This window comes from Nilaparvata lugens, chromosome 11 (genome assembly GCF_014356525.2).
Source record: "Nilaparvata lugens isolate BPH chromosome 11, ASM1435652v1, whole genome shotgun sequence".
In the NCBI taxonomy this organism is placed as follows: domain Eukaryota; kingdom Metazoa; phylum Arthropoda; class Insecta; order Hemiptera; family Delphacidae; genus Nilaparvata; species Nilaparvata lugens.
Window position 1 is genome coordinate 7,787,020 of NC_052514.1, and position 21,374 is coordinate 7,808,393.

General features: G+C 34.0%; 1 protein-coding gene across 1 annotated transcript in view; it reads left to right on the forward strand.

The window, feature by feature from the left end:
* The window catches only part of LOC111043481 (uncharacterized protein CG43867-like), a 157,116-nt gene that overhangs the window by 108,870 nt on the left and 26,872 nt on the right, over positions 1-21,374 (forward strand). The window contains exons 12-17 of the mRNA XM_039438193.1: positions 887-1,016; positions 6,028-6,286; positions 6,858-7,011; positions 7,833-7,892; positions 10,168-10,389; positions 14,230-14,403. Coding sequence (XP_039294127.1) covers positions 887-1,016; positions 6,028-6,286; positions 6,858-7,011; positions 7,833-7,892; positions 10,168-10,389; positions 14,230-14,403 — 999 coding nt within the window. The remainder of the gene's footprint in view (positions 1-886; positions 1,017-6,027; positions 6,287-6,857; positions 7,012-7,832; positions 7,893-10,167; positions 10,390-14,229; positions 14,404-21,374) is intronic.

A 21,374-nucleotide genomic window follows, 5' to 3' on the forward strand; every position in this document is an offset into this window, starting at 1 on the left:
CATGGACGACATAATTGTGTTTTCCGATAATCTCGAGGAACACTTGAAACATCTAAAATCAGTTTTCAAACAACTTAGAGATCATAATCTAAAAATCCAACTGGACAAAACAGAGTTTTTTAAACGAGAATTACTGTACTTAGGACATATCATATCTGAACGCGGAATTCAACCCAATCCTTCAAAGCTAGAAGCTATTAAGAACTTTCCAATCCCAAAAACTGAAAAAGAAATTAAGCAATTTCTAGGATTGACAGGCTATTATCGAAAAATGATAAAAGATTACGCTAAGATTGCAAAACCTCTCACACACGCCTTGAAAAAAGATGTTAAAATCAATCCAAACAATCCAGACTATCAAAAGTCATTTGAAACATTAAAACTTCTATTACAAAACGATCCAATTTTACAGCTACCTGACTTCACAAAAACATTTATTCTGACTTGTGATGCTAGCAATTATGCTATAGGTTCAGTGTTATCACAAAAATTCAATGGTAAAACCTTACCCATTGCATATGCTTCTCGTACACTTAATCGTCATGAAGAAAATCTTTCTACGATTGAGAAAGAATTATTAGCTATAGTCTGGTCATGCAAACATTTTCGACCATACCTCTATGGTAGAAAATTCATAATCGAAACCGATCACAAACCTCTTCAATGGCTCCACAGCATTAAAGAACCGAATTCAAAATTAATTCGTATGAAACTCTTTCTAGAAGAATTTGATTTTTCAATCCAGTATGTGGAAGGTAAATCGAACCAAGTAGCCGACGCTCTTTCAAGAATACGCCCACTTGACGTTAACATGATGGAAAATGATGAAGACGAACCTTTCCAAGGTTTCGAAAGTGGTTTTCGTGGTTTCAATCATGACTTTCAGGATCTCGAGAATAACAATGATCTCGATGACCCCGACGAATTTGACATGGACGAACTGCTTAGATTTAACACTAACACAGACATTCCCTCAGTAGACACCGTCACACTTGACGATTTTCTTCAACATGTAGGCAAATCTGCCGAACAAACTAACAATTCCGATCGAGATAATATTGTAAATAATGATAATGATGCTAATGATAATGATGATAATGATAATGATGCTAATGAACAAGAAATTGATAATCGTAGTCTAGTTACAATACATTCACAGGAGAGTTCGAACGAACAAGTAGTTATTGCGGAAGATGACAAAATAATCAATGTTGAACAAAATCAAATCATTTTAGAACGTGGCAACAAAGAACCTGTTATCAGAAAAGTTTTTACAAAAAACAGATTGACTCTATATTTTCAAAGTTCATCCACTCCTGAAGAAATAAATGATGTGTGTATACAATACTTGAAACCCAACACACTTTATGGGATACTTTGCTCCAGGACAGGTGTATTGGAAAAAGAATATGAAATGATTTTTGAAAATTTTAAGAATGTTATCATTGCTAATTTTAATTCTGTGAAACTTAGGAGATATAAGAAACTGAATTTGGATATAACTGATTCAGAGGAACAAAAAGAAGTTGTAACCAATTATCATGTAGGAAAAACGTATCACCGTGGAATTAATGAAAGCTATAACCACATTCGAAGAGAATACTATTGGCCTACCATGCTTAAAGACATTACAGAATACATAAATAAATGTTCAGTATGTGCTAAAGTGAAATATGATAGAAGACCTGTTCAAGTTGAATACAAAATTACCCCAACTCCTGACAAACCTTTCGAAAAATTACAGATTGACACGTTTCAATACAGTAGAATAAAATTCCTCACGATAATAGATTGCTTTTCGAAAAAACTCATGGCATATCCACTAACAAGTTTGAACCAACTTGAAATACAGTCTTGTTTGAATGATTACTTTTCTCTATTTCCATGCCCTAAGACAATCCAAATGGATAATGGTCGTGAATTCGACAATGCTGGACTTCGAGATTTTTTGCGTTTATATAAGATAGAACCTTATTATATAACACCGGGACATCCAGATTCCCAGGGTTTATTGGAACGAGCACACTCGACACTCATTGAACTCCTTAATGCTATACAAATGGAAAATAAAGACAACAAACCCGAAGATAATATGAAACTTGCAATTATCGCATTCAATAACACAATAAATTCAACCTTGAAACTAACTCCTATGGAAATGACTTTTGGTGTATCGAAAAATCCATATGTTGATGAAATAACGGAAGCCCTTATTGCTGAAGAAAGAACAAACGCCTATCTAGAAAAACTGAAAACTATTCACAAACTAGTAAAAGATAAAGTAGGACAAGAAAAACAAAACAGAACTGATCGCTTAAATCAAACTAGAGAAAAAGATTTTGAAATGCCTAACGAACCCTTCATAAAGACAACGTTTAATAAAAAGGACAAACCCAAATTTTTCAAAGTGAAATACAATAAGGAAACTCAATTAGCTACTAATCCAAGAGCGATTCAGAAAAGACCCTTCAAACTTCATCCGAATCGAGTGAAGCGAGCTCGAAAGAAAAAGAAATCAACTAATTTATCTGTTTCAGGTAACAATGTTTCTTCTTGTGATGCTGTTCCTAACACCAGCAAACCCGTATAGATTGACTGATCTCAGTAAAACATCAGGCATCACTCCTATCAAAATTCAGGACTCATTCGTAATAAATGAAACCTTCACATACATGCATAATATTAATGTGAACATGTTGCGTATCGAATTAAATACAATCAAAAGAACAATATTCACTTTGCGTGAACACAATATCGATCAAGGCCGTCTAGACATCATAACAATGCATTTAAAATACACAGAAACAAAACTAGATCACATCAATATCAGCAAAAATAGAAATAAGCGTGGACTTTTCAATGGACTTGGCTCAGCTATTTCATGGGTAACCGGTAACATGGATGCGAACGACAAAGAAAAATACGACAAAATATTATTTCAAGTTCAGTCAAATGAATACCGCTTACAGCATAATATTGAGAATCAATTTTCAGTAAACAAAAGGCTCATTGACGATTTTAATGCTGATGTGAAAAAGATTCATGGGAATAATTTGAAAATTATAAACTATTTCAAAACTCTCTCAAATGAAACTACGACTGTACAGCTGAACCAGCAATTTTCCCTTTTATTTAGCTCATTAAGTTTGCTCTTTAATAAAATAAGCGATCTAGATACTAGTTTGGAGTTTTGTAGATTGAATATTCTACATTCTAGTATATTATCCCATAAAGAAATAAATAATATTATTTCTGAATCTAATGTAAAATTGATTTCTGAAGAACCAGAAGTATTATGGCAATTAGCAAAGGTACACTGCTCAATATATAAAGAATATATATCCTACTTCATTGAATTCCCTTTAAAATCACCTACTTATGAAACCTTCTTCTTATTATCCTATCCTGTTTATCGTAATACTGAAGTTACCACCATTCATGAATATCCTTCCCTTATCCTGAGATATGACGAAATTTTATCTGGTAAATGTGAATATTTGTGTGACAACTACTACTGCAGAAATGTGACAGTGATAAAAAATAAGTGTATAAGTGAAGTGTTAGAAGATAAGAAATTAGAACACTGTAAACAATTAGTAATTAATGAATCTGCTTCTTTTGTAAAATTCATACCAATTATCAATCAATATCTATTGTACAAAATTGACAAAGCTATTATTTTATCAGACAAAAAGAACACTACATTATATCCAAAATCAACTCAATTATTGTATCTTAATAAGTCAGAACAGTTATTCGAACATCCTAAAATACATGAATATTGGGAAAGTGATATAACAATCCCATCTGAAGTTCCATTTCGTAAATTGAAAACAAACTTTTCATTTGATATTATACATGAAGCAAATATTAAGATTGAACCACTACTAGCAATAGAAGAACTTAGCATTGCAAAAGACGATACTTATTATATTTGGATTTTTATTATATGTTTTATTGTCATTCTTAGTATATTTATTGTATTTAAATTATATAACTTTATTAAATATGTAACTTCTTTACGAAATAATTGTAGAAATGTTAATGTAGCAGCAAGTTCGCAAGCCCCAACATTTGTTCTTGGGCCTTGCCTCCAAACCCAAAATTCTGATCGCTGAGGACAGCTTCAGTCTAGGGGTGGAGGAGTTAAATATCTATAGTAGTAGTATTACAACCCCATTGTTATAGAATATAGCTGACTATGCATTGTCTTCTTTATGTCTCAATTAATTATTTTCAGTTAGTTCTACTCAAACTCTTGACGAGAGCACTCGGCTCCCGAAATTCTTTAATTCGGTATTTTCTGTAGTTGTAGTGTTAATAAAGTTTCAATTTTTAAAAACTCAGTCGTGTCGTCCAATCACTTAACTTATGATATAAATTTGAAGAAAATCGTTAGAGCCGTTTTCGAGAGAAACGTGAAAAACATGTTTTTTTAGTAATTATCCGCCATTTTTTCCGCCATCTTGAATTGAATTTTATTGAATTTCTTATTGTCGGATCCTCATGGTATAAGGACCTTAAGTTTAAAATTTCAAGCCAATCGGTTGATTAGGAATGGAGTTATCGTGTTCACAGACATACACACATACACACATACACAAACACACATACACACACACACACACACACACACACACACACACACACACAGACCAACACCCAAAAATCATGTTTTTGGACTCAGGGGGACTTGAAACGTATAGAAAACTTGAAATCAGGGTACCTTAATTTTTTTTGGAAAGCAATACTTTCCTTACCTATGGTAATAGGGCAAGGAAAGTAATAAGAAGAGGCCTATACTTCTGTATAGACAGCAAACAGCACGGAGAATTGTAATCGATGGCTCTGATTGGCTGAAAAGTTCGGCGAGCGGTATGGTGAACGGTTAAAATAGCGGCGAGCGGCACGGTGAACGGTTCGGAGAACGGCGCGGCGAATGGTTAACAGCTGATTTTTAATATTATGAAGCATATGCTAATGTTCGCTGCACGGCGCGATGTACGTCGGATTGCGCGGTTCGCTGCGCTGTTCGAGGTTCGGTTCGGTATGTGTGGACATACCTTAAGCTTGATGCCGTGACATTCGACCAACTAAACAGCTCAACTTCCCTCTTGTTTCAGTTTCTCAAGAAATGATCAAAATAGGCACCTGATGAACTGAAAACTTGACAAATTGCGAGCCTCCATTAAGTTTTTAGTTCAAGATTACAATTTGGTCAAGTTCTTCTCAGTTCGTTTCGATTCGTCAAGTTTTCAGTTTGTTTTTTGTGGTGTGGGGAAAATTTGTTCGCAACGCGGACACTACTTTGTATTGAACTTCAAAACTGCTATCTCGAACTGGCAAAGCGGACACATTTTCCGCCCCAGGTGCGAAATTTAATATTTCAATGTATATACTTTGTTGCAGTAAAGATCAGCCTGTTTACACAGACGGCCGTGAACTGTATTATGAATTGTAAAACCTCCGTCCCTCATCTATTACTTCTTAAATTACAGATACTGTTTTATCAATTTGTAGAAAACAATTTTTATATCAGGTATCAAAGCTCATCAATGTTATTCCTAACCATTTTATCACTAGTAAATTTAATAGAAAACTTCTAATTGAAGTTAATACATGGATAATCTTGAACAATGTAATGGTGGCAATGTAATTTCCTCAAAGCTTAGTATAAAGACTTCTCATGTTTTTTTATGTAATTTTCAACTATTCTTTACTTTCCCGTATGCCTTCACTCTGCTCTTTCTCTTCCCTTCCTCACTCACTTTTTCTTTTCCCTATTTCTTAATAATATCCCACTATTATTTTCTTCTACTGTTGAGCATTGAACACTCGGCCTCTGCGCTCAGGCTCCTCGAACCTTGCAGGGACTTCCCGTTTTTAATATAGTTATGTATAATCCTATTAATGGTATTTTTCTTTTTCCATCTATAACCATTTTTGTCATTCTAATTATGTTTTTGGGACAAATAAAGATTTGATTTGATTTGATATTGTGATTTGATTATTTATGCTTTGTTGCAGAAAAGAACAGCCTAGGCCTGTTGACACAGAGGGCCGAATGGGGCCACAATTTGGCCGAGTTCGAGAAGCGGTTCGGGCCTGCGCAGACGGGCAATGAGGGCCCTCAGTGGCTGCGCAACCTCTACTTCGTCTACCTGCTGGAACTGCGTGCACTTGCCAAGGCGGCGCCCTACCTCGAGCGAGAGCAGTACTACACTGGCAACGCCGAACAGGACTCGGACACCAGGCTTGCCATCAACGACTTGTTGTCTGTTGTCAAGTGAGTGCATTACACTGATGAAAAAATCAAAATTAATTAAAAGTCATAAATAATTCAAAATGAAAAAAATCACGAAAAAAGTAGGAAGGCGAGAAATAATTTTATTTATAACTAGCAGGTAACCCGTGCTCCGCAAGGGTCTAATTGGAAACTTGACAAACTAAAAATTCTAAAAATTCGACCTACTGATATCTTGAAGAATTTAAAATAGGCTTATAACAACCATCCTCGATAAATTAAAAATCAACATACAAAATTTCTAGTTAATCAGTCCAGTAGTTCAGACGTGATGATGAGTCATTCGTTAATTTCCCAACCCGTACGCAATCCATTTTCCGGTCCTATCCGAAGCTATTTAAGGTTTGTCAGTGATTTGATTTATCCCCTGGCTTAATTACGAGCGCTGCGCAGGTCACGTTGAATGGTTGGACCGCCACCTTGCTGCATCCGAACCTGCAGGATTAGTATAAGGTTTACTGCCTTACACCTGTTTGAAAATTACTATTTGAAAATTATAATTTACTATAATTTTTAAAAGGTTCAGCTTTTGTATTGTAAACTTGTTTTTCAGATCCTTCCCGGATCATTTCAACGAGAGCTCAATGTTCTCCGGTGGCGAGCAGGCTCGCAAACTGAAGGAAGAGTTTCGTATGCATTTCCGAAACATATCGCAGATAATGGACTGTGTGGGTTGCGACAAGTGTAAACTGTGGGGAAAACTTCAGGTAACTTACTTTCGGTTGATTCTTACATAAGCTGTTTAAATAGATAATATTGCAGGCAGTCCTGTTCCAGATACAATCATGTGTTATTTAATTTTAATCATATCCTGAAACATCCAAAGTAATGGACAGAGGATGGTCAACATTTATAGGTTAAAAACATAATAGAATGAACAATAATTCAAATAACGATTGAACATCAACTCGAGTTAAGTGGATCCACTATCACTTCGCCACAAAAACGTACTCAATCACATATTGAATATGATTTTTCATATTGATATACATATTATACTATGTTACTTTCATGTGCTTGTATCAACTATTGAAATCGTACAAAAATTTGTATGACTATAATATTCTGACTTTGCCTTGCTTACAATTTTTTTGTATTGTTGGCTGTAAATAAATTGAATTGAATATATGGTTAAGCAGCTGTATTATAACATTCATCCAAAGTATAAAATAGTCCAATTACCAGCCAATCTCTTAGATCAATTTCAAATTTTTTAATGCCTTCCATATCTTTCAAATCATTTGGCAAAGAATTGCATATTTTTGGCCCGTCAAACTGAGGCGATTTCTCTAAGAGAGTGGTTCTGTGTGATACACAGAGAGAGTGTCTTTTTCCTTTAGGGCTACTTTTAAATACAAATCTGGGTACCCTTTTTAAAATTATTTATATATGACTAAATAATTTTAAAAATGGTACTCGGATTTATATTTTTATTTATCCAGAGAGAGTGTTATGAATGGTGGAATCATAACAGCAGTAATTGATTCCCGTTTCATTTCGATGTTAATTTCCTCATTTCTGATTTCAGATTCAAGGCTTGGGAACGGCTTTGAAAATCTTGTTTTCCGGAAAGTTTGACAAACTGACTGTAAGTGACAATGGCAAAAACCTTCTGACCATGGGAAAAAGGTTCTTCAAGTTGGAAAGAAGTGAAATTGTGGCTCTCTTCAATGCATTCGGAAGGTAACAATATTATTAGCCTACTACCTCTACTAGATTTTTTGAACTGATCGCTTTTCAAATTAAACTATAGAAATTTTCGTTTGACATTCTTTCCAGTGATATAAATGAGCATCTAATGCTATAGTAAGGTCCACGTTATAATGACAGTGTTTGATTAGCATTGGTATTGATATCCTTGTCTATCATTCAACATGAAATCATGATTCTATCATTCTTATTAGAAAGCTCAAATACTTTGTAAGCTCAGATGTGCTTTTGACAACCTATTTTTGCCTTTTTCATTCCCTTACAACATATGGAGTTATACTTTGGGGTAATTGTAGCACTACCACAAAGATACTTATTCTTCAAAAAAGAGTGGTTAGAATAATCGATGGCCTGCAACAAAGAGAATCTTGCAGAGAAAGTTTTGTTAAATATCAAATAATGACAGTGCCAACTTTATACATTTATCATAATTTGGTTTATGAATATACACAAGTTCAACAGCATAGGACACTCCAATAACACAAGAAGAAATTTTGATCTTCCTATTCCTCAAATAAGATTGGCAAAGACACACAAGAGTCATTACCATTAGAGATACATGATATTCAATAAACTTCCACTATGGGTTCGTAATCTGCCAGAGAAAAGTTTTTAATTAGTTGTTAGTAGATGGCTGAAGAATCAGCCTTTCTATAATCTTAGTGAATTTATGGCATCCAACCCACATACAATTGAAAAATGACCAAATCTTGCAGATCCACCTGTTTTAAAGTTTGTAACATTGTTTTTGACACGCTATTCTTTGAGTGAGCAATTAGAGATTATATTTTAGTAGAACATATTGTAAAATGTATTTAATATATTATTATTATTATTTTAATGGATTACTGTATCAATGTTGATTGTTTGTGACCTTGACGAAGCCTATTGCAATTTTTTTGTTTAATGGCAAATTAAGTATTCTTATTCTTATTCTTAACAAAGCAGATAGCGCTATCTCTTTCTCGCTTTGCTCTGTTGCCAGATCGTCTTTTAGCAATGTAGAATTGATAATTAATTAACTTAATTCATCTTAATCATTATGAAATTATTGAAAAATATAATTCCTCGCTTAATAAAATAAGTTACCGTCTATAGAAGGCATTGACAAGACAGAGAGTCGGCAACGTTGTTCTGCTATCTTTCTCCACTGCCATTATAACGTGAACCTCACTATAGATACTTTTATTTTATTACTTATTTAAGCTTCTTGCTATCTTTTGAAATAATATATTAGTTGCCATCCGTGAATTGTAGTCTAATTGAAATACGAAACATATAACCAAGGCGAATCTTATTGACTAATTCTTCAGTAAAATATGTTAACCTATCTTGATTACGACACTATCAATTTGTAATAACATAATTTATTTAATAATCTAGGTTCTAGGACGTCTATGTAACTACTGTGTCATTAGATTTCTGATTCTCACTTTACAAGAATGTTGAAATTACCTTTGAGTATAATTATTATACCTGAGTTGATTCTTATGCCCATGTAGGCTCATTCCATACCTATAATATGGAAACCTAATTTAAGTACTAAATTATTTGTATTTTATATTATTCATCATTTTTGTACTTACTGTATTTTTGGAATAAAGAATATTCTTGATTGATTGATTATTCCTTTTCATTAATTCCAATCTGTTTCATTTTTCAGACTATCCAATAGTATCTACGAGCTTGAGCAGTTTCGCCAATTGATGAGGTGAAACCAAGACATGCAATGGAAATACTTTCTACTAAAACACTGGTCACAAACGTAAGGCGTACATAATGGACTCTTGGTTTATAATTTATTCCCTTACAATTTTTAATAATTGAATCCATCCTTCCCAAAGAAATATTGGAAATATTTCATATTTTGCTTAATCTAAAGTGTGATTTCATAATATTATTATTCTGTCCACTGTGATTTTTGACTATGTATATCTCACATATTCGCCATTCCCATTTGAAAATTGATTTATTTTATTTATTAGGTTGGAACTATCTTGCTGGACAAGGTTTATGCACTGTTATTCTATTCAAGAAATTATAGGTTTTATTTTGTTATACTATTGTTACATCACATTAATTTATTTAGATTTAATTAGATAATTATTAGCTTAGATTATGTACTGTACTCACAAACACTATTGTTTGTATAGGACTCGTGGCTGTATCACCTGACCGTGGTGTCCGGCGCTGGTGGCCTAGTGGTGGGCACCCAATATGAGCAGCTGGTGCAGAAGCTGATGGAGTCGGATGGTGACCCCGGCTGTGTGCTGTGGCGACACCCCCACCTCCTACACACCAAGGACACCATCAGTGCACCACTCACCACGCTCTCATCAGAGAGTCTACAGGCTGAGGCTATCAAGCTGTTCAAGATATGCATGCATCACTACCATTCCTGTAAATTCGTTTAAATGTGCAACTAGAAAATTATTTCCTGTAAATATCTTCAAATCGACATTTCAACTTAGTCAATTCACCACATCTCGTTGGACAATGTCCAAGACAAAAATTAATAACCCTCCTGGACCCTGTTGCATGATAAAATCCAAGCTAATATTTTAGTAATTTCCTATTCTAATAACCAGCTGATTACTTATATTATTCAGTATGTATTTTCTCATGATATCCCCTGGAGACCCTGGAGGCATTTTATTTATTCCATTGGCAATTACAGATCATAATTATGATAAATATAATATGATTGGGAGAAGACAACAGGCATAGCCCAAAACTGTCTTCTCCCAAATTTTACAAATAAAAGTTTCAAAAAAGAATAAGGTTAAGAGTTCACTTTCACTTCAAAAAGTCCAATTTCCACTTCAAAACTAATGACTAAACTAAAAATTTTGAATTTTGATATTTGAAAACTGATTAAAAACAAAAATATTTCACTCAAATCTCTACAAATTAGAAATTTTTGAGCTGTAGTGATGTCCACGTTATAATGGTTGTGAAGAAAGATAGCAGAACAACGTTGCCGATCCTCAGTCTTGTCAATGCCTTCTATAGACGGAAGCTGATACAGGTTTATTGATGTAATTTATTAACGGTTCATTCTCGTTTTAAATAATCAATTATATTTTATTAAGCAAGAAAATATATTTTTCAATAATTATATAATGAATTTTTATAAATAAGATGAAATATTTTGTTTGTTGATTATCATTTTACATTGTTTGGCAACAGAGCATTTTGTCGGTGATACCGAATATAACCTCACAGAATTATAGTAACCTTTTTTGAAATATTAATAAAGTAATGGATTAAAAATACAATTATAATAACTGGTTACAGTGATCCACACCATCATCTTCAGGCTATTTCAACAAAAAGTGGATCACTGAAACTAGTTGTATTTTTAATCTATTATTTTATTAATTTAAAAAAGGGTACTATAATTATATTTCCTAAATAAATATAAGTAGGCCTGGATTAATACATTTTAAGAAGATATGAACTCCCAGTTCTGGACTCAGAGAATTTGATCTGGTCAAATATGAACTTAGCCTGAGAAGTTGGCCCTGGCAGTGAGTAAGTAAGTATTATCCCCCTACTATAGTGAGTCCACTCTAAAATAGCAGTATTTGAATATATACTGTAATCGGTGTAGGCTACCTATCCTTGTCTATCATTCGACAAAGCAGATGCGCTATCATTCGTTAGCTCTGAAATGGTACCAGATTTTTTTTTTATCAAGAATATAAATAATTAACAAAATGTTTAAATTCAATTCCGAAAATTGATTAATCTATTACTGAAAATATTTGTTCTTGACGAATAAAATATGAATATCTTCAAGTCTGCAGGTGGAGGCTATCAAGCTGTTCAAGATATGCATGCATCACTACCATTCCTGTAAATTCGTTTAAATGTGCAACTAGAAAATTATTTCCTGTAAATATCTTCAAATCGACATTTCAACTTAGTCAATTCACCACATCTCGTTGGACAATGTCCAAGACAAAAATTAATAACCCTCCTGGACCCTGTTGCATGATAAAATCCAAGCTAATATTTTAGTAATTTCCTATTCTAATAACCAGCTGATTACTTATATTATTCAGTATGTATTTTCTCATGATATCCCCTGGAGACCCTGGAGGCATTTTATTTATTCCATTGGCAATTACAGATCATAATTATGATAAATATAATATGATTGGGAGAAGACAACAGGCATAGCCCAAAACTGTCTTCTCCCAAATTTTTACAAATAAAAGTTTCAAAAAAGAATAAGGTTAAGAGTTCACTTTCACTTCAAAAAGTCCAATTTCCACTTCAAAACTAATGACTAAACTAAAAATTTTGAATTTTGATATTTGAAAACTGATTAAAAACAAAAATATTTCACTCAAATCTCTACAAATTAGAAATTTTTGAGCTGTAGTGATGTCCACGTTATAATGGTTGTGAAGAAAGATAGCAGAACAACGTTGCCGATCCTCAGTCTTGTCAATGCCTTCTATAGACGGAAGCTGATACAGGTTTATTGATGTAATTTATTAACGGTTCATTCTCGTTTTAAATAATCAATTATATTTTATTAAGCAAGAAAATATATTTTTCAATAATTATATAATGAATTTTTATAAATAAGATGAAATATTTTGTTTGTTGATTATCAATTTTACATTGTTTGGCAACAGAGCATTTTGTCGGTGATACCGAATATAACCTCACAGAATTATAGTAACCTTTTTTGAAATATTAATAAAGTAATGGATTAAAAATACAAATTATAATAACTGGTTACAGTGATCCACACCATCATCTTCAGGCTATTTCAACAAAAAGTGGATCACTGAAACTAGTTGTATTTTTAATCTATTATTTTATTAATTTAAAAAAGGGTACTATAATTATATTTCCTAAATAAATATAAGTAGGCCTGGATTAATACATTTTAAGAAGATATGAACTCCCAGTTCTGGACTCAGAGAATTTTGATCTGGTCAAATATGAACTTAGCCCTGAGAAGTTGGCCCTGGCAGTGAGTAAGTAAGTTATATCCCCCTACTATAGTGAGTCCACTCTAAAATAGCAGTATTTGAATATATACTGTAATCGGTGTAGGCTACCTATCCTTGTCTATCATTCGACAAAGCAGATAGCGCTATCATTCGTTAGCTCTGAAATGGTACCAGATTTTTTTTTTTATCAAGGAATATAAATAATTAACAAAATGTTTAAATTCAATTCCGAAAATTGATTAATCTATTACTGAAAAATATTTGTTCTTGACGAATAAAATATGAATATCGGGGACCGAGCTTCGCTCTGGAGTACAAAAGCATGACAAATTTATTACGAAAGAAGAAATTATAATAACATTCATACAGAAATGTTCTATCTAATCACAGTAAATTGAGATTAATTCCCAAATGGAAGGCAAAAATTTCCCTCACAGAGGCCCAGTTGCACAAAAGCCGGTTAGATTTTAATCCTGATTAACTTCACGTGAACCAAATCAGAGAAGACCATTTCAAAAAGATGGATCTACTGGAATTAATCAGGATTGTAAATAACCCGGCTTTTTGCAACCGGCACTAAGTACCTGATTGAATGATTACAAAATTTCAACAGCTGAGTCATAATTTTGACACAGTCCACCACACATGAACTCGCTCACTCACTTCCATCACCAACAGACGACGAAATAATTATTATCAGCTGTTTTTCCAAGGATGATTAATAAATTATCCTTTCAATGTCCTTCAGTGAGTTTTCCCAAGGATGAGATCTAGTTCAATCGAATCTTTATATTATAAACCTACTATGTTCTGAATTTCGTGAGAATCGTTAGAGCCGTTTTCGAGATCCGGTCTCGGTGAAATACAAACATATAAACATAAAAACAGAAGTTGCTCGTTTAATAGTATAGGATTGATTATTTTGAAGAAGAATGAACAGTTGATATTACATAAGGTATACTGGTATCAGCGATCTACTATAGAAGGCAGTGGCAAGGTTGAGTGGCAACGCTGCTCTATCTTTTTCCACTGCCATAATAACGTGAACCTCACTATAGTAGGGGCCTAACTTACTTACTTACTTACTTTCAAGTTTATATCTAGCCCCACCGATTACAAGCATCCAGGTGGGTTATTTGTGGTATTAGTAATTATATTTTCTGTCCTTTGTTGCAGTGTTGCCAACTATTCATATCTTTGATGTATATTCAAATATGATATATTTTGTGTCATTTGTTACAGTGTTGCCAGCTGTTCATCTCGGTGGCAGTGGAGTCGGCTGGCATCGACTATCACGTGGTGCTGGCGCAGAACGCTCTGCAACAGTGTCTCGACCAATGGGAGTTGCAGGCAGAACTGCTCTGCGCATTGGTCAAGCAGACCTCGCGCCACACACAGTCCAAGCTCGGCGTCCAGGTATTCTGCAAATTGAGACACCGTGTAAGTTGCTGCCCCGCCTCACTTCCCCGTGCATGTGCTAACCTGCGCTAAACGGACGTTTACATTGGTCAAGTTTACTTGAATTCAAGTTTTTCAACGTTTGAGTAATGGGCGATTTTGAGAATTTTATGTCAAGTTCACTTATAGTAAAATTTACTTTAATTCAAATTCCCATAACCTCAAAAGTATTTAATTATTTATTTATTCATTCATTGTACAACACAAATTTTGAAATTTTTATGTCAAGTTCATTACTTGATGTCAAGATTACTTCAATTCAAATTCCCATAACCTCAAAAGTATTTAATTATGAAGTGAAACATTTAATTAGTCTCAAAGTTTTCTTCTTACTGTTTTGTTGCCCAGCCTGCGTGCAATTGTGCGTGCTGTCGTCACTCAAACACAGTTGGCCTGTCGAGCTCAGGAGTCGTAACCAATGTCGGTTCGCTGGTCTTGTAGTCTAGTTTTGAAGTACCTAATTTGACAATAAAAGTCAGTAATCACTCAATCCGTCTTATTATTAATACAATTTTTTTTTGTATTTTTTTCACACAGATATAAAGTCAAATTTATTATTATTATTACAAAGGTCTACTTCAAAAGTCAACAACACTGTACTAACTTTTCATACTTTTCTTGCATCACAATTTTTTATCCAGTTCTTATTATACATTCTACATTGACTTACAACAGTTTTTAAACTCATTTTCAAATCTGTAGGTTGCTTTGTACAGGACTTCCTATATACCGGACCTGCGCCTCCAAAACAAATGGCCGCCGTATGTGGTGGCCGGCATTGATATTTTAAATGGGAACTAGACGAACTGAGATTTCGACAAACTGCGATGCTCTCTAACAACTGATTTCTCCCCAGTAGGAATTTCTATAAAACCACCACATACGGCGGCCATTTTTTTTTCTAGGCTCAGGTCCGGTAGTGTATAGGAGGTCCTGCTTTGTACCTTCAAGATTCAAGTTGAATCCAAAAGTCAAACATGTTCAACATTAAGTTGAATCCAAAAGTCAAACATGTTCAACATTAAGTTGAATCCAAAAGTCAAACATGTTCAACATTAAGTTGAATCCAAAAGTCAAACATGTTCAACATTAAGTTGAATCCAAAAGTCAAACATGTTCAACATTCACTTGAATCAACAAAACTTGAAGAAGGGAAGGGTCTACATTGGTATAGTGGATTCAAGTTTCTGCTCTTGTAAACTTGATTTAAAGTTGCAAAATACATTAATTTTATACAAAACTAGAATTCAAGTAAACTTGACTAATGTAAACGCTCCTTAAGGGTGTCCCAGAAGTGCTGGTTCAGTTTTCAATCACACAGAGCCCAGAGTGAGATATTCCACCTAACTCAAATCTAGTATTAAATCGGGAGACAAGTATAGGGATTTGAATCAAGATGAATTCAATTTTTATATATAAAATTTCCATATAAAAAATGAAGCTATATAAATGGATTTCCTACAAGTTTTGTTCGATCAACTTTTTTTAATTCTTCAATAGTTTTAAAGATATCCGCTCAAAAGTATGGCATTTTTGGAAAAACACTTTTACTCCCAAGTTATTGCTCTTTTTGGCCTTGTAACTTCCTAATGATTCATTTAAAACATTGTATATCGAAACACGTTGGTCCCGGCTGAAGTATGACAGTCGTAAGGCCCATTAATGGTTCAAATTATATACTCAGGTGAGGTGGACCTTCCGTCAGGATCTCCCCACTAATGTTTATTGTTTATTGTTTTGAAGGGACGGATTCTAGGATTCAAAGGTTCAAAGAACCCCACACGTCAACCGAAGCTTATTGTGTTCCCAAGTAGTATGTTAGTTAGGCAAACCAATACCTGTGTCCTTTACAAGAACCAGGAGTTTTTCCCTATACTAACATCCCATTCATCACCCGGTTGTTTGTTGCAATCCAGTGTGATATGCTTGGCATGGCAGTCTCTTCAGACTGATTAGTCCTCGTGACCTACGTGAGTTCCACTTCTGGCCCTCCTTGAAGGTCCTTCCGCTGAGGAAGGGGTGGCCAAGTTGCCTCTAGGGCGCCCGGCCATCCTTGACTCAGCCTCTTGACCCAAATTTGTGCCTGGAGTTTAACTCATCTATGGTCTCTTGGGTTTTTTTCTTTTTGCCCCTCCGAAACTTCGCAGGGTCAGAAGCCTCACCTCTCCCAAGACGTTTTGCCTGAATGGCAGTACTTCTTTGAGCAGTGGTGAGGTTTGGTCACTCCACCCAAAACTCGTGACCTACGTGAGTTCCACTCCTGGCTTCTTTGTAGGTCCTTCCGCTGAGAGAGGGGTCGCCAAATTGCCTCTAGGGCACCTGGCCACCCTTTACTCAGCCTCTTGACCTACAATTTTTGTGCCTGGGATTCTACCCATCTCTGGTCTCTTGGGTTTCTATTTTTGCCCCTCCGAAACTGCCTCGATGGGGCAGATCCCGTGGGTTTGAAGGCAAGGCAACTTCTGGAGTTGCCTTGAGGTCCATTTTAGTCGCCTCCTACGACAAGCATGGATACTGTGGGTGAATTCTGGTTTCCAACACATTCTTGAGTACGATGATTGACTCAAAGCTCCCCCAACCGACAGGGGATGAAAAATATGATATTCCCCACTAATAAAAGCCATACGAATATTATTATCATTATCGAAATCACGGATGAAATCATGATATTCTTTCCTATTTTCTATTAATTTAAATTCTCGACATAGAGTATAGCATTTTAAATTATCATTTCTATTAACGAACTCATGACTAAAAATAGAAGCTTCGTAGTTTTGTGACAGCACAAAACATCCACGCTATAGGCCCGAATTGAAAACTGAACCAGTATGGGCACCTCAACACATTTTCTTCCAACTGCTTCGGAAGCAGGGCTAGCTTCTTGTTGAATAATTTGGGCTTTATTTGTGAATCGTCAATAATTGCCATTAACAGTGTGGATAGTTCTCATCTGGTGGTAGGAGTTGATAATGATGGATTTTATCAAAAACATAAACGTTAAATTCGGTCATAAACATGTGAATCAACTATAATGTGGTATTGAACGAAAAAGACTAAGAAATTGTCAAAAAACACAGATTTATTGATACTTAGAAAGACCGGTTTCGGTTATTACACCATTGTCAATCTCTGATAAACTGTGATATCAGCCTTCCATCTAAGCAATAAACTAGCAAATGCTGAGCTGAAAGTCTTAATGAATGGTGCTGCCTTGAAACACAATAAGTTTCCGAAATATCTTGGCATCACCCTGGACAGGACCCTCTCTTTTAATCAGCACCTAAGGAATGTAGCGGCCAAGTTGAATACAAGAAACAACATCATTAGGAAACTATGTGGCACAACTTGGGGCTCATCTTCCTCAACTCTGAGGTGCTCTAGTCTGGGCCTGGTGTATGCTGCTGCTGAGTACTGTGCATCTTCCTGGATCAACAGTTGTCACACTCACCTTGTAGAAGTGCAACTGAATAATTCAATGCGAATAATTACAGGAGCCTTACGATCCACTCCTGTTTCCTGCCTCCCAGTGCTCAGCAGCATACCGCCACCTCCTCTTCGCAGAGCACAAGCTCTCCTTAGGCTCTATGAAAGGATTTCATCCAATAATCTACTTCCAATCCATCAGGACATTCCGGATTTACATAGAAGGGAGCTGAAGTCCAGAAGGCCAGCGGTCAGTGCACCACATTATATTTGAGTGTGAGAGACGTGCCTACCTGGGCGAGGCTAACTACTTTACTGTAGCCAGTCCCCAGGCAATACAGTATATTTCATCCCTTGCCGTGCACTTATAAAAGTGTGAAATTTTAAAAATTTGACAAAAAAAATGCCATACGCTAAATAAATAAATATGTGATAGTTTATCAGAGATTGACAATGGTGTAATAACCGAAACCGGTCTTTCTAAGTATCAATAAATCTTTGGTTTTTGACAATATTTTCTTAGTCTTTTTCATTCAATATGAATAATTACCACAATATCAACTTCTCAACTACACAAAAAAATATAATGTGGTATTTTCTTCAGACATCCACATTCTAAATATAAGAAGTATTGAACTTGGAACCACCAAATTAATCCTATTATTGTTCCTCTACTAATTGAATATTATAATAACTTACGTTTATATTCTAAATTAATATACATTTTAATAAATTGTTATAATATGTCATCTGATACAAAATTCACTTGATTGATATCAAAAATGATTTTTTTTTCAAAGATGATAACTCAGCAGGTATAAAAATCAATACCGTTGATACTCTTTTGAAAGCAGTTGGAAGAGCTTGTGTTTCATGTAGGTCAGTTCTAAAACTGTTGAATATTAACTAAAACCCCCCAGATCTTCAAATATCCACCTAGGATATTTGATCGGTAGAATCTTTATTAAATAGATTCTCTTTTATTAGTTTTCACTTGACAATTGACTCTCAACTTCACATTCAAATTATCTCAAATAATATAGAGATTCACCCTCTTGATTGGAAAATGTGTAATTCGGATTTAGAGATGAATTAAAATTAGTACTGAAGTGTAATAAGATCTGTGAATTTCAAGTTTTTAGTCTAGTCTGCACTTTTTTCTAACAACTATCCTAGAATCACATCATGAAGATGGATTTTACATTTCAACAGTGTATTGTAGTACCTTGTTGCATGAGTGATTTATATTACTGTGGTTAAAAACCTTTAGAATCAGACTAAAGATACCACACATATTACAGTAGTAAAACTGTTGCAACCCAAAAACGTTTATCAATTTATTATGAATGCGAAGTATTGTACTTATAGAGTACAAAATGGCATGTCTGGAAGATTCGAATTATAATTGAATCACTCATAAATTCCTAAATTTTTATTTAATAGCCCAAATGAATTGGGTAGTTTTCTAATTAGTAGTGGGTGTTTTTATCTTCACCATACAACATACTTCAACATATTCAAATCAAAAATCGTTTTTTTATCCTTAATAATAATAATTTAAAATAGGCCTATTAAATAATTAATAATAATAACAAAAGTTAAAAACTTGGAAATTAGAATTACATTAGGTAGAATAATAGTACACAGTACATAATTGCCTATGTTTTACGAGAATGTTTTCCAAAAGAGAATAATTTCTCCGTTTAGATTAAACTTATAAATCTGCAGGCCCCTTTTTGCATGTAGTAAATTGTTTAATTTCTAAGAACAAATTCACCCAATATCTCTATAATGCTGGTAGGTTCAGAAGCTATCTAGGGTGAATTGAAAATTGTCAAAACCATTACAAGCTTTGTATATTTTAGTAACTTACCTCTCAATTCGTCTAACTATTTTGAAAATGATTAGAATTTTCATATTTGTAAATGTTCAAACTATTTTGAGAATGATAGGCATCCCTTGTAAATTGATCCTTTGATCATAAATTGGTTCTTACAACGTTTTGAGACCGTTTTAGAACTGACCTACTGGCTAATTATTTTTAATTTAATTTTAAGTTTAACCTAAGTTCAGTTAAAGCAATCCCTCGCATTTTTATACTTACTTTTGGATTGGTTTGCTTACTTCATCTCGATGTGTTGAATGGAAAAAGAATATGTTTGAAAAGTTTGTCTACTCCCTACTAATTAAAATCTTTTAACGAGTAAGCAACATGCACCATTTTTAGAATAATATTTATTCTGGAAACTGGGAATTTTTCAGATATATTGTTATTAAAGAAATATTTAATAGTAATTTTTGTTGCTTACTTGATATTTATTACTTTAATCTTTTGTAATATGCACTCATTCAAATAGTTGACTATAAACTTCACATTTTCTTTTCATATTGAATTGTTACTTTATCTATCATTCTCATTTAAAATAATAGACAAACTTTCTGTATTCTGTAAATACTTCTTCTCTGATGAAATTCACTCATTAGTAAAGTTTTTAGAGTTTAGGACCCATAGCGTTATTGATTTATTCCTTCTCATTTATAGTTTTGGATGACAACTGTTTATTTGCGTTATTTTTGTCCTGTGAATGTTTGTTGCTTTTTGTTGTGTCTGTCAATTGGAATGCCGGTGTCTAAGATTCTAGATATTTTATTTAATTCTATATGTTCTTTACATTAAGTACCCAAAATCATGTAAACTAGATGGGTTTGCTCCTAGATATTCATCAATCATCTAGACTTTGATCATATCAAGTTATCACATCATTTTAGGAATTGATTAGAGAGAGAAGTGAGATTTGGGTTGAAGACTAGCATGCATAAAATGGCTACACTTTCTAGTTTTTATTAAAAATGAATAAATAGATTATGTTCAAAACTTGATATACAACCAGCAATTTGAAAAATGTGAATTGTTAGGCCTACGACCCTATTTTCAGATTGAAAATTTCATCTTCAGTAGTGATTCTATTCCCAGCGCATTGAAGCCTGTTTCTAAGTACTCTTACCTGAAAGTTAATCAAAACCCTGTCTCAGATATCTAGTTGAACAGGTATCTAGTTTCTATATGAAGTTCTTCTCCAACTTCAAATTCCCTTTTTTGTAAGCATTATTTTATCCATACATTTTTGTGATAATGATGATGGTAATAGAAATCTATATTATGAATTACCTCTGAGAAACTTAAATTACCTACTAATTCTACTCCAATTCTCCTTCCATAATGTAATCTATTCTAATAATGTAAGTTCATATCTTGCTAGTGGATTCTATCCCAATGGCTGGATTTTTCCACTTATTCTAGTCCAAACTGAATAGAGATATCTTTGGAAAAATTTAACAAATGAAATTAACTATTAGAAATCACATTCTTAAGTGGGAATGACTTTTTATTTCAGAATATTTTCTGAAAAATCTATGAACTAACTAGAATAATATTTAATCATGGCTAAGACATGAGTAAATCTTATGTAAGTCATGCCCCAAATGTCACTAGTTTTTTTCAGTTG